Source organism: Dipodomys spectabilis, unplaced genomic scaffold (genome assembly GCF_019054845.1).
Source record: "Dipodomys spectabilis isolate Male_0828 unplaced genomic scaffold, ASM1905484v1 ptg000001l, whole genome shotgun sequence".
NCBI classification, from domain to species: Eukaryota; Metazoa; Chordata; class Mammalia; order Rodentia; family Heteromyidae; genus Dipodomys; species Dipodomys spectabilis.
Genome location: NW_024870678.1, coordinates 1157428 through 1172423, shown reverse-complemented (window position 1 = coordinate 1172423; position 14996 = coordinate 1157428). Strand labels below are relative to the sequence as shown.

Here is a 14996-nt window from a genome sequence, read left to right as displayed (position 1 = left end):
TTTATCAACCAGAAGAAGTTTATTCAAGAGAGATTCAGCAGAGACCACTGTAGAATCCCCTACCCCACTACATTGTAATGATATATACACAAAAGGCCTAAGATCAGAGCTACACAGGTAAGACCTAGACAGCATATTGAATGCTGTTGTATGTGTGCAAATGCTATATTTAAACTCAAGCTGGATCATTGTGATGACAAGGGCCTGCCATGGGCTCCAGAGAAGGAATGCACTCTTAACAGATGAGATGAAAATCCTGAGGCAGGAGCACCCATGTTCAGTGGTGAGGACAAAATAAGGAAAAACATATTCAAGGAAATGTTTAGAAGTTTTGTTTGAAACTAGAATTCCCTGTGAGCAGCAAGAGATGGGCCCATGTGTTGCCAGCAGTTAAAAGTTTCCATTTTCATTCTTGAGTTGCTTAAGAGTTTTAGGTTCCTCAAGAGCTCTACATTTGACCACCAAGCAGCCCCCTCAGGGCTCTCCTGTACTTTCTGGATCTGTGCTAGTTTTCCCCTGGGGTGTTATAACCCTCTGTGCTACCAGAAGGATGTGATACTGAGGAAAAACACTGTAGAACATGTGTTCAGTACTTGCTGTAGGTGAGCAAGGAGGGCTAATAAATTAGGCCATGGTAATACTGTTCCAGTAGCAGCTGTAAAAAGGCACTTGTGACATTTAGACCAGTCCATACATGCGTTAGAATAATCCAAGTCCTGCTAAAAAAATTAGCAGACATGGACATGAAATTTCATAAATTCCTAATTTTAATATTAATTGAAAAGTGTTTTGTTATACTTACTGAACTCCTTATACCATCTCTGGATATATAAGACTTTTCACTATTCAACATAATTTATGGTTCTAGTAAACGTTGAGGCCGTGGACCAAAAGTACAGGCCTAATATAGCATTCTTCTCAGATATAAACTGTCTTCTCCCTTACAAACCTGACTTCTGTCCTTCCTTTTGAAGGGATGTGCCAGTCCACAAAGTCAGTGAATTTGGTCTTTTTTTCCCCTCCTGTCACTGTCTTTGGAAATAATTTAAAATGTACAGTTGTGACATAACACCTTTCAAAACAAAAAACCTAAATGTTGCTGATGTTTAAGTAGCTACTTAGAGGAACTGCAAGGCAAGAAATGAAAGGAGGACAAGTTATTGGTTCAAAACTACCAGTCTTTGAAAAGACAATTATCCCAGTTGTGGCTGTCTTAACCCAAGACTGAAGGAGTCTGTCCACTTCCCACTGGGCTCCTCCATGCACACTGTCCTTCGGAGCTTCTTTTAAAAGGTGGCCGCGAAGACTCTCCCGTAAAGGTTGCTCCTACTTTCTTTCGTCAGCTTTACAATACCATGGCCTCCCACACTTGCGTTAACTTCTCTTGGTTGACCGTGTTGAGGATAATGTGGTTTTGGTCATACTGTGCACCCCCTGAAAAAAAGAAAGGGCAGTGAGCAATGTGCCCAGAGAGACAGCAACAGCACACATGCACACTCCATCCCAAGAGCCGTGGAACAAAAGCTGACTGCATAAAACGGCTCCAAGGAAAGAAAATGCAAGAAAAGCCTAAGGCCTGGGCAATGAAGTGGTCAACCTGCCGGAGACTGATGTGAAAACCCATCAGACAGGATATTTTACATTGCAGGTTTCCTTTTTTGTACCCAGTTCTCAGTCACTCTATGTCTAAAACTGAGAAGCAATGCAGGGGTGGGAAATGTAAAGGAGGAAAAAAGCAGAGACACCACTGTATGTTTAGTGGTGAAATGGGTTTGAGAAACTAGTGAGAACTAAGCAGGCAGACCTAGAAAGGCAGTAAGAAGTGGCTATGAAAAGCAACAGATTTTTTCGACATAACATCTTGTACATCTCATTGTTGCAATGGGTCCTCCTGTATCCCTATTTAAACGATTTGTTTTTTCCCTTCCCCTCCACAGATTATATCAACATCAAATACAGTGAAAGCAGGGGTTATACTGTGGGGGAGGGACATACAAAGCAACAAAGAAATCATCTTATAAATGTGTTAGAAACAATTGCATGAAAGAAAAAAAAAACCATTTGAATACATATCTTAGGGTTCATTTCCCTAACATCAACTTTCCTGACCTTTTCTGCTTGACTCAGACATATACTAGTTATTGCAAATAAGGGAAACCATGGGACCTATGTTTCTTTGGGCCTGGCTTATTTCACTTAATATAATTTTTTCAGTATTTTCACAATTAAAGAAAAGCAACAGATTTTGCATGAATAATGGAAAATAGTTGCAATTAGGTAAAAGGCAAGTGAGCACAGGAACACAGAAGCGTTCCTGCTACTTATACAACTTCACATACAACTTGATAGTATTTAAGATGCTGAGTACCACTGTACTATAAAAGTAGGGTCATGGACTCCTCAACTCTCTCTCACTGGAGTGTGTATGAGATGACTTTCCAAAGGTACCTACTAGAAATTTCACATACCTGAGGAGAAAACCAGCTTCATGGCTTCTTCAATACAGAAGAATCATCAACAAAGAAAGGGTTATCTGATTCCCCTCTCCCCTCCCTGCAGTGTGGAATAAACACTTTCAGATACCTTAATCTAATACAGCAAAAGCCTCTCACCAAAGCTCTTCCATCGGGCCCCATAGAAATAAAACTGCACATGTATGCAGGCCATGACTGGGACGGAAATCATAGCTCATCCTCAGGCCAAGGAGTGATCATCTTTCCTTTAAAACATGTAGAGCATCAGAGACAACTTACACGATAGACCTAGGTTGTTAGGGAAGGAGTCTTCCTACTTCCATAAGAAATCATTGTTATCTAGAGGCTCGACCCTGCAGGGTGGAGCAGGAGCACAGAACTCTCCCTGCAAAGTAAGCTGCCACCTGGCTCTTTATAAGCTTGCAATGGGAGATAAGAGTTCCCACCATCAAGACTTAAGTTGGAGTTGAGCCCTGGTTCAAGTGGTAGAACACCTGCCAAGTAGGCATAAGGTCCTGAGTTCAGCAACAATAAAGACACCAAGATTTCAGAAAGCACTAAGGGCCCCAAGGTACCTTACTATATACTTTTTTGTGTGTGTATATTACTTTGATTCTAATTAGAATCATGAAGCCTAAAAAGTGAGAAATAACTTAATTTGGGAGGGAGGGGTTAAATCATCCTAGTTCTTTTATTATTTTCCTGGTTTAGAAAATACTGGACCAGTCAATATAGACAATGGTATGTGAAGAACAAACTTTTTTTTTTTGTGGGTCGTGGGGCTTGAACTCTGGGCTTGGGCGCTGTCCTTGTGCTCTTCAACTCAAGGTGAGCGTTCTACCTCTTGAGCCACAGCACCACTTCCAAGAACAAACTTCTTGATGTGTATTTGGAGATAGAAAGACTATCCTTCAAGATCTGATCGTAGAAGTGAAAACAAAAAATGGATCCACCATTGCCAGTAGGCCAAACTACCACCTGAGTATTTATTCTAAATCACTGTTTACTGCTAATGTACTTGGGAAGAGTTGCTGTGTCAGTTACATGTCAGCTCTTGGCAAGTAGGACTTAAGGAAGAGTAATTGGAACAACTTTTACCTCTTACTTTAATGAAATCATTCTTACTCCCTTAAGTATCAAGAAAGGTGCTGCTGGCATTGTGTGCTTACAGTCCTAGCACCCAGAAGAGACGAGAAGGAGTGGAGAAGGAAAGCTACTACTTGGTTCATTTAGTTTTCATGATCTACATAGCTGTTTGATTGGTTTGCCAGACTTTTCATGTTTTGAAAAGTGAGCATGAATCAGCTCCATTGTAAGACTGGATAATACTTAAATGTCTACCAAAACAACTTACTCCTCAAATATAAGCAGAAGAAAAGCAGCTGATTTAACAAGTCCTATGGCAGTTTTTACAGGTAACAAAAGGTTACTGTGTAGCTAATGAAAACCATGCCTTCCTCCTAAGGGCATCAAAGACAAGAAGCTTGTATTTCCTCTGCACAGGAGGCAGGCTGTGCCCTGCTCTCGCATGTCCAGAAGGTGGCATCATTCATCCACATTCTGAATGTAATTCTGGAACAAGAAAGTAACTATTGTAACTGCTCCAATGGACATGGCACAGAGAATTTGCAAATACACTGGACAAAGTATTAGAGCCTGAAGTGACGCACTCAGGAACCTCTTGGAGCCCCATAGCTTGGAGCCAAGAACATTTCACTGTGGTTCCTCAGTGTCAAGCAGAGAGCCTGCCACACAGAGGCTGCCTAAACAAGACTGCTCTAGAGCCTGGACAGAAGACACTAATCACACTGGAGCAATGCAGAAGTTTGCTCAGCCTTCTTTTGGGGTCTAACCATTCTGATTTTTCTGAATTCCTCAAAATTTCAATTAGTTAATTTCCTTGTCTTCTCTGAGGATCTTACTCTCCTGTGTAGAATGAGGAGCCCTGCCATAAAGTTGGTCATAGTAAGAATAAAGACAGGCCTAGGTCAGTGATTCTTAAATAGTTTGAATCTTAAACCATTTGAATTCCACATTGACTATTCATAAAATGAGTATTCTGCTTGTCTGCTGTACCAATGTAATATGAGGAATGTATTTATTTTCTATATGCTACTTCCATGCATTTTCTATTTCTAGTTTATATTACATTTTGGTCCCCATCCATCCTGCAATCATGGTGTCTAGTTCCTGTGCCCTAAATGCTGTCCTCTGCCTCTCAGCCCCTTCTCACTGCTCAGTCCTAGTGGTTCTAATCTCACAGAGCAGACTAGCCATTCTGCCTACTGGACATTATCAGACTTGAAAGATACTTCGAGTCCCCCTGCAGGTATCAAAGTCCTCGATGAAAATGTTCAGGCTTTACTTTCCATTTTCCAGATCACAGCTATTGCCTGGTGCCGGTGGCTCACGCCTCTAATCCTAGCTACTTGAGCCAGCTCTAGCTATAATTTAGAATGGAGGAGTGAGTATGGTATACTTACATTTTCACGAGTTCACTATATTATAAAGCTTAATCATACCGTCTTTCCTGATAGGGAATAGAAAAGTGCCTAATGATAATTTACAAATTATTCCAGATATGAATAAACACTGCTCCCATTTGCTTTTAAATAGCAATAACACTAGCTTACTGACTTCCCGTGTATAGGTTAGGGGTTGTTTTGTTTATATTGTTTTAAATTTCCATTAACTATTCCCTGGTTCAGCTGGTTCAGGCTAACTACATCTGCAATGCCTAGGTTCTTGTTAGGAAAGTAAATTTTTTTGTCCCATTCCAGATTCCTTGAGTCAGGAACTCCAAAGACTTGGCCCACTAATATGCAGTTTTAAATTCAGGGCCCGGGCTGGGAAGGTGGCTCAGTGGTAGAGCGCTTGCCTTGCATGCATGAGGCCCTGGGTTCAATTCCTCAGCACCACATAAGCAAAAAAGAAAAAAGCTGGAAGTGGCGCTGTGGCTCAATTGGTAGAGTGCTAGCCTTGAGCTGAAGAGCCGAGGAACAGCGCCCAGGCCCAGAGTTCAGGCCCCACGACTGGACCCCAAAAATAAATAGACAAATAAACAAATTCAGGGCCCTACTCTGAGCTATACCTCTAGTCTGTTTTGCTTCAGGTTATTTTTCAAATTTTGTCCCTCCCCCCCCCCCTTTTTTTTTTGCCTGACACCAGCCTGAATCTCAATCCTCCTACTTACACCACCCCATAGCTGGGCTCATGGTGTGTGCCCAACTTATTTGCTGAGAATGGAGTCTCAATAATATCCCCTCTCCCAAGTAGCTGAAACTATGGCTAAGAGGTACCATGCCTGGCCTCAATCTATGGTTTTAAACACGCCTTCTAGATGATCTACTACATATGAAGTTTGAGGACTATTGGCCCAACTTATTCTTTCCAAGCACCATCAATTCACTTTAGATTAACTTAATTGAACACATGTTCCATTGAAATCCTCCTGGCAGTTAATTCTTTTTAGCACTTTTCAATAAAAGGCTACAGGTACCTGGTGCCGGTGGCTCACACCTATAATCCTAACTACTCAGGAGCCTGAGACATGAGGATGGCTATTCAAAACCAGCCTAGGCAGGAAAGTCTGTGAGATTCTTGTCTCCAGTTAAATCACAAGAAACTGAAGTGGGGCTGCAGCTCAAGTGGTAGAGCAAAAGAAGCTCAGGGACAGCACCTAGGCCCAGAGTTCAGCTCAGGACTGGCCAAAAAAAAAAAAAAAAAAGCTGATATATAAATAAGAACTACACTAATAAGAGCACAGCATTTTAACTGTTACTTTTAGTCTCACACTGTTATAAAAACAGGGCTAGGGATGTAGCTCTGTGGTACAGTACATGCTTAGCATGTGCCCTAGTTTGTTTTTTCTTTTTTGTTGTCCCATGGGGCTTGAACTCTGGGCCTGAGCACTGTCCCTGAGCTCTTCAGCTCAAGGCTAGCACTCTACCACTTGAGCTCCAACGCCACTTCCGGCTGTTTTTTTTCTTTTTTGCTTATGAGGTGAACCCAGGGCCTCATGCATGCAAGGCAAGCACTCTACCACTGAGCCACCTTCCCAGCCCCAAGCACTGCTCATTTTCAAAAGTTAGGAGCAGATCTTTTTTTCCCCCTTAAGAAAGGTACAGTGCATTGAAGGAAATTCTCCTTACCTTTGATGTCTAGAACCAGATTTGGTTTTAGCTTGCTGTAGATCCTTCCATCTGACTTCATGCACCAGAACTGACAGTCGACGTTCTGGTCCAGAGCCAGGCCAAGCTTGGAACCAGATGTTACCAGGCTGCCCACAATGGTCAGGCAGCAGTCTTCTGCTATCTGCTCAGTGGAAAACAAAAGTATCTCAAAGAAGGATACATATTAAATCTCAAACTTTATTTACAAAACTAATGTAGTCCCAGGCTTCATTTGTCCTATGTAAGGCATTTGGCTCTTATTCCATATGACATGAGTGATGGACAGTTCTTAATTCCTGCCCATTGTCCAGGAGACTTCTGTCACTCGTAAGACTCCCTGGATAACTGGTGAGAGAGGCCTCAGGAAAGCCACATGGCTGGTGAGGTACTTTTCCCTGGCGGAAGTGACTGAACTGAGCCCAGGTCTGTAGCTTGGTCTCTCCCCGCCACCCCACACCTCCGCATGTCCTGACCTTCCGTATGCAACTGTACTTCTCAATGCCCAAGCACTGGGGTGGCTACAGGGCATTTTATCTCAAAACTTGAAATTGCCTTGATTGGCTTCTTGTCTTTCCTTGGTCAGAAACTCCCTCAGTGTGCTACCCAGCTAGAAAAAGAAAATGCAAGCTCTGTAGAAGCCATTTAAGTGCAAACAATATTGAGGAATCCTTCTTGAAGCCAGTTTACCCTTCATCATTAACAGGGTATGGCAGTCAATGTCCATATACCACTAACACATGGTATTTTTAAAGAAATAGATGGGAAGGGTACTAGTCTGTGCTAGAGATATGCATCCTTTTCTAACTTGTGAGACAGTGGAGTTTGATCCCCATCATTACCCAAAAAAGAAAGTATACTAATTATTCTATGTTGAGGCAAAGCCACTGTGATTATCAATGACATTTCATTTTTTCCTCAGTGAAACTAAAGTTGAATAACATCACTGCAAGGCTATGAGAAGTCATTGCTGAAAGTACCGCTTTCTTGCATCTAAGCAATCCCAAGGCAAAGGGGCTTCTGTGCCTCCTGTTTCTGAGGTACTGAGCCATGCTTCTTTACGAAAGGGTGTTTTCTCAAGCACAACATCCCTGGAGGGCCAGCGTGCTCCTCTCACAAGGCTCTGCCCTTGGATGACTCATGGGCAGTGAGGTTTTAAAGGAGCAGGAGCAAACAGTAAAGCCCATAAAGTCAGGGAGTCAAAAAGATGCCTTCGACGATGAAGCATGAGCTTCACTCATAAAGATCTGATGACGTTCAGCATTTCCATGTCTGCCGTGGCAGGAGGGATGAGAGGGGGATGGGCCATTTCTCACTTTGTCTCCCCACATTTCTCATTGATATCTTAGTTGTACAGGGGGTTTTGCTTTGACATGCCCATATATGCCTACAATATACCTCCATCAGACTCAGCCCCTCTGCCACTCTCCTTAATCCCCCACCCTTTCCCAAGCCCAGCTCTACAAACCATCCTCACACATATGTGAAAACAGAAAATGAAATATTAACCTTTCTTAACCCTCTGTTCACCCTCTCCCACCAGCCCCCACCACAGGACCTGTTTCACCTTCCTGTCATTCATATTTTTGACGTGTGTGCTAATTGTTAAGAGTTTTACACATCATATACAGTGCCTTAATCACATTGATACTCTTGCTTACTCTCACTTCCCCATATTCACTACTCCCTACAGAACCTAAGTCTGAGGGGATTGAAGGGGTGAATCCTGCTGAAATACACGGCAGCCATTTTACAGCATGTGGCCATTAGGAAATGGACCAGGTTGTACACACAGAGGTATTGCTACCCTCCTCTTATTCTGTGGCATTCTCCAACACTGAGAAACCAAGAGTGATTTCTGTCAATTTGCTGGACTACTATGGAAAGGGTCAGAATAGCATCACTTCCTTTAGCTAGCTCTTAAAGCCAGCTTTAGTGGCTCACACCTGTAATCCTAGTTGCTCAGGAGGCTGAAATCTGAGGATCATAGTTCAAAGCCAGTCCCGGCAGAAAAATCTGTGAGATTCTTATCTCCAATTAATCACTTAAAAAAAAAAAAAAAGCTGGGAGTGGAGGTGTGGCTCAAGTGATAGAGTGCTAGCCTTGAGCAAAAGAGCTCAGGGACAACACCCTGACCCTAAGTCCAAGCCCCAGGATTGGCAAAACAACAACAACAACAAAAACTCTGACCTGTGCTAGATGTGCCTAGCATTTTAAGTTCCTAAGATTGGTTGTATCTGAGCTGGGAAACATGTTCATTGGAAAGACCTTCAAATTTGTTCCTGAACACACTCCAGGAACTGTGAGATTAAGTCAACTAGAAGACAGGACAAAGAACAAAGGACAAGTCCCTTGCTGGCTAAGGTACTACAGACCCCATCTCATCTTAAAGCTCACCCTGCATTTGATGCATCCTTCTTGATAAATCCATATCTGGTCATCAGCACCAACATCTTCCATCACCTGTATTCTAAGAAGCTTCAAGTCATCTAAGTTTCCGTTGGTTGACATAAATAACCCTGTTGCTTTGTTTCGAAGTCTGAAGTAAATTCGTTTCTAGAAGACAAAAACCCAGCAATAGTCATACAGAGATGTACTGTTAGAGGAGCTAGACAGACATTAACATTTGCAGAGTCTAACGTGAGGTATGGATGAAGGAGTCAGGTTTTCAGACTTATTTTTTCAGTGATGAGAACTGGAAAGAGCTAGTGGTTCATGCCTATAATTCTAACTACTCAGGAGATTGAGATTTGGAGGCTCATGGTTTAAAGCCAGTCTAGGCAGAAACATGCTCAATACTCCATCTCAAATTAACCATCAGCGAAAGTTCAAGCTGGGGGTATGGCTCAAGTGGAAGAGTTCCAGCCATGAGCAAGAAAGATAAGCAAGTTTAAAGCCCTGGTACTGTCAAGAAAAAAAAAAAAGTAACTGGGCCAGGGAGCCTGTCTGTGGATAACAGAGCTTGGGACCCACCATGTTTGATGTTGGGTTTCAAAGCATTTCTGAACAGCCACACCTCTTTAAGACACAGACAGCCCAAATACTGAGAGGTGGGGGAGAGGCCAATCACAAACTGTATATGAAAACTAAAAAGTTGAATTGCAGCTATTCATACTGGCTCATGGGCTGGAAGGTGGCTCAGTGGTAGAGCGCTTGCCTTGCATGGATGAGGCCCTGGGTTCGATTGCTCAGCACCACATAAGCAAAAAGAAAAAAGCCAGAAGTGGCGCTCTGGCTCAAGTTGTAGAGGGAGGGGGTAATAAGTTGGACAAGAAGTATACTTATTACTTTACATATGTAACTTAACCCTCTGTCTATCACCTTGACAATAAAAAATAATAATAATAAATAGTTCAAGCCAGGTGCCAGTGGCTCACGCCTGTAATCCTAGCTACTCGGGAAGCTGAGATCTGAGGCTCAAGGTTCAAAGCCAGCCCCAGCAAGAAAGTTGGTGAGACTCTTATCTCCAATTAACCACCAGAAAACTGGAAAGTGGTGTTGTAGCTCAAGTGGTAGAGCGCTGGCCTTGAGCTGAAGAGCTGAAGGACCACATCCAGGCTCAGAGTTCAAGCTCCACAATCGACAAAAAAAATAACAAAAGAAGAAAAGAAAAGGAAATAGTTCAGAGATGAGTCTATTTACAAGGCTGGGAAGGTGGCTTAGCCGTACAGTGCTTGCCTAGCATGCATGAAGCCCTCGGTTCAATTATTCAGTACCACATAAACAGAAAGAAAGGGGGGGGGGGGGGAAGGACGGAGGGAGAGTGCATTTGCAGAATAGAAAAGAAAAATGTACCTGAGCAAATGGTCTTAGAGAACCAATTTGGCGGCAGCCACTGAATTCATACCAGTTGGGTACTTCCGCAGGAGACAACAGGAACTGGCGCCCTCTGTAGTTGCCAAACTCGTAAGTAATCCATCTGCACAGAAAAAGAGTGAGGTACTGTCTCAAATTTTTTCCCCCATAAATGTACTTATTACATGGATGGCCTTTATTTTTATATCCTATTGAATTTCAAAATTATTAAAGGATTAAAAATCCTCCCAAGCTGAATTTTAATCATTTGTACAACTCCTGCCAAAGAACAAGCTTTCTCTTAGCTCCATAACCAAAATCGCTGAGAAACTACTCAGAAAAACCCTGAAGTGGAGCTGTAGCTCAGTGGTAGAGCACTAGCTGTGAGCAAAAAACAGCTCAGGGACAACACACAGGACCTAAATTCAAGCCCCAGTGTACACATGTGCAAACACGCATGCACACGCGTGCACACACACACACACACACACATACACACTGACATATACTACATATATCTTTAAGGCCAGATGTGGTAACATGCCTGTTACCCCAGCAGTTAGGAGGCTGAAGCAGGATTATGAGTTTAAGAACAGCCTGAGCGGATAGTGAGATGTTTCTTTTTCTATTTTTTTTTTTTTGGTTCCAGACTGGGACTTGAACTCCATACCTGCCACCATTTTCGCTCACTAGCTAGCACTCTAAAAACTAGCCATGCCTCCAACCTTGTAAGGTATTTCTTTAAAAATCAATAACGTATTTTATTAGGTTAACAAGTAGTGAACTTACATGCCCCCAATAACCTGAACAGATCGTATTTGTGTGTTGAATCCCAGTGACTGGAGATTAACTGTTTCAGCATTAAGTTCAATCTTTTTTCCTTTGAAGTTTTCTCTTTCGAAAAGAATAATTGCTGGTTCAGAAAATTCCTGTTTGGGAGCAAAAATCATGTTCTGTTAATAATTCAAAGTTTATATAAAAATGATCCAGTTACAAGGACAAAGCCACAACCTGCCAGATTGACTGATTCATACACTCTCTTTCCCAGGAGCCTGGGTTATTTCCAGGTTCCAAAGCTAACAGGAAGCATGGAGGGGCCGGAAGTGTTTCCACTGCATGTATAGGACGGCTGATGGAAGCCACATTATAAAAGAAAATATACCAGGCACAGAGAAACAATTATAAGCGTGGAAATATGAACACTTCTGATGCAATTTATATGCATCTATTTTTCCTTTTATTTGCAAATTCTTTATTCTGATTAAGTGAACACATAATTTCACAGTATTGTGGGATAGTGAAGGCTTAGTTAAAGTCACAAACACGTTCTAACTTTCATAAGGCAAATTGTCTATCGTGGTCTATAAAATTTATGAGTTCTATGAGCTTTGACAATACAGTTATTTCTTCTACATCGGGTGATATGTACGTTTATTTTTCAATGGAAGCCATGGGCATAAACGGTAAGGTTCACAGAGCTGTGGTAGCCTGGTATACAATGGCACAGCGGAGTCTGCCCTTGCACGTGTTTTCAGATGTCCTTTGTTTGAATTGGCAACATGACAAGGATTTTTGTCATGCTTGTGAACCTTCCTGTAGGGGTCACTGTCCAGGATGGGCGGGGAGAAAGGGGGTGTGCAGAAATAGAGGCCACATGTTTAAACTTGACCATGATTGCATGGTAAAGAGAATTAAGCACATATACCCACTGGTTTCAGTAAAACAAAAAACAGCAGCCTTTGTTTGTTTAAATTAGGAATTTGACCTTGAACTAAATATCTGAGAACAATATTCCTAAAATAAGAAAATATATGCCAAAAAAGCATGTGGGATTACAGTGGTTTTCCTACTTGCTTAAAGTTGTGTAGCAAAAATATGGCACTTTCTGGCTTCATTTGTATGATGTGTCTGTGTAGGAGACTGTCTCATCAGTAAACAGAGGAGGTAAGTGAATGTGAGTATGTGTGAGTGTGTGTGTGTGTGTGTGTGTGTGTGTGTGTATGTGTGTGTGTGTGTGTGTGTACAGAAGTGGAGTATACTATCTAGGAATTAGCTTATATAAAACATACAAAAAGGAGACAACAAAGATTATAGCAGCATTGCATTATTACTCTGTACATTTAGTGTGTTTTTCTTTGATGGCATGCCAAAAATGTTCTAAATACTCAAGTTTCGTATCAGACGTCAGTAAAACAATTTGGAAGTATTAAGTTACAATTAAAAATGTGAGCTGAGCATGGTGGTACATGCTTATAATCCTAACACTTGGGAGATGGAGATAGGAAGATTCTGAGTTTGAGCCCAGCATAGACTCAAACGGGTCACAAAAGAAAAAAATACATAGAGAATTAGGGATGTAGCTCAGAGGTTATTTTTGCCTAGCATGCACATGGCTCCAGGTTCATTCTCATATGCAAACACACACACACACACACACAAATTTGTGTGTGTGTGTGCGTACGCACGCATGTGCGTGTGCGCACTCACTTGCTCTTGGGTTTGAACTTTGGCCCTGGGTGCTATACTGAGTTTTTGCTCAAGACCAGCACCCTACCACTTGAGCTACACCTCCGCTTCCAATTTTTAGTGGTTAACTAGAGATAAGAGACTCACAGACTTTCCTGCCCAGGGTTGGCTTTGAACCTCAATCCTCAGATATCGGCCTCCTGAGTAGCTAGGATTACAGGCCATGAGTCACCAGCTCTCGACTATCTGCCTCCAATGTTAATTCCTCAAGAAGTTTTAGCTGCAATGTGAAGCATCCATTTCTGTAAGGCTGTATTCACTGACAGATGTACTTACAACATCTATAAAACGAAGAGACTTGAAGGTTGCTCCAGGCAGGAGGCCCATTGCAGAGAGGCAAGGATAGTGTCCTTCCTCCAGCACATACTGATTTCCAGAGAAATTTTCTCCATCGTATGCAACCCAGCTGCAGTAGGGGAAAAAAAAAACAACACAGTATGAAATTTGAATATTCCTATTTAAAAATAGGATTTTTAGAGGCAGTCTATTAAAAAAAAAATCAACCTAACTTGTAACTCAGTGTTCTTTCTTTGAAAATATCTGGGTATATTTACAGGATTTCATCTTATGGCAAATTAATATTCCTTAATCAGTGGACTTGGCAGTTAGATTTAAAACTTCCTTCTCTGTGGAATGGCCCACGTTTTGATTCTCCCACCCCCAGTGCCACCATACTTCCACCAAGGTGGCTTCAGGCCTTCGGACATCTTTCTTTGTCAAACGATCTCTCTTCAACCCTTGTAGGTGGTCAGTCACTATAGTTTATCCATATCTTCTGAAAATTTCTCTCACTATTCTCTTTTCCTTATTTCCAATCCCTCTGTCCTAGACCAGGACTGAAAGCATCACTGTGACATGAATACATCACTGGGTTTCTCAGGGCCTTTTCTACCTTCTTCCAAGAAGTTGTATGTTTTTCTCTTAAATCCAAAAGGTGCTCACTGAAGACTAATTGCATGTCAGTTACTTTCCTATTGCTAGAAATGCAGCACAGAACAAAACGGAGTCCCTGTCCACTTGAGGTACCTATTCCAGTGAGCCAAAACAGACACTAACTCAGCAACAAAACACACACATCTGGTAGTGATAAATGAAGCAGGGCTGGGAGGTAAAGAACTCAGGGTGGGTGGGCTGAAGGTAAGAAATGGAAGCTTCACACTCAGTCTGGATTTGAGTAAAAGGCAAGAGCCCTTTCGCTGCGCACTGCTAACTGGGACAATGGCATCTCAGCCATAAAGACCCACAGGACTGACTGCAGCTGTTATTATCACTTCTTTACAGATGGCTCCCAGGGTTTCCTGAGTTTCTTTCACCTCAGACTTTACCTTTCCTCATGAAGCTTTTGTAAAACTATTGCATTCAGCCTGGAAAGCTGAGTCTATTGCTTTTGTCCCATTTTATGTTTCCTGTAGCATCCACTGAGAGTGGAGAGTCTTCATAGATGATCTAATGGCCCAGTCCATGCTGGCTTCACTCCTGCCTAACAGAAAACCCTCGTAGGCTGGGAATGTGGCTGGCCTTGGTCAGCACACACACATCACCTCCCCTTGCCTATCACATACAGGGCCTACCCTACTCTTGTAAGCCTGTAAAAATGCTGGCCTAGGGAGGTACCTTAACAACCACCTCAAGTCCAGCTCTCCTTTTCCAAATGATGGAGCAGGCATTAAGAATACATAGCCGGGCGCCAGTGGCTCATGCCTGTAATCCTAGCTACTCAGGAGGCTGACATCTGAGGATCGTGATTCAAAGCCAGCTAGGGCAGGAAAGGCCATTAAACTCTTATCTCTAATAAACCACTAGAACACCAGAAGTGGCATGTGACTCAAGTGGTGGAGCGCTAGCCTTGAGCTGAAGATCTCAGGGACAGGGCTCAGACCCAGAGTTCAAGCCCCATGACCAACAAAAAATAAAAATAAAAATAAAGAATACAGGGGCTGAGAAGGTGGCTCAGTGGTAGAGCGCTTGCCTTGCACGCATGAAGCCCTGGGTTTGATTCCTCAGCACCACATAAGCAGAAAAAAAAAAGCCA

General features: G+C 42.4%; 1 protein-coding gene across 1 annotated transcript in view; it reads right to left on the bottom strand.

Moving 5' to 3' along the window:
* Nucleotides 1-14996, bottom strand: part of Crybg1 (crystallin beta-gamma domain containing 1) — a 194492-nt gene continuing 179496 nt past the window's right edge. The window contains exons 17-22 of the mRNA XM_042684717.1: nt 13241-13370; nt 11228-11367; nt 10439-10562; nt 9041-9199; nt 6626-6788; nt 1-1434 (exon numbers count right to left, since the gene is read on the bottom strand). Of these exons, the coding sequence (XP_042540651.1) occupies nt 1346-1434; nt 6626-6788; nt 9041-9199; nt 10439-10562; nt 11228-11367; nt 13241-13370 (805 nt within the window). The 3' untranslated portion in view covers nt 1-1345. The remainder of the gene's footprint in view (nt 1435-6625; nt 6789-9040; nt 9200-10438; nt 10563-11227; nt 11368-13240; nt 13371-14996) is intronic.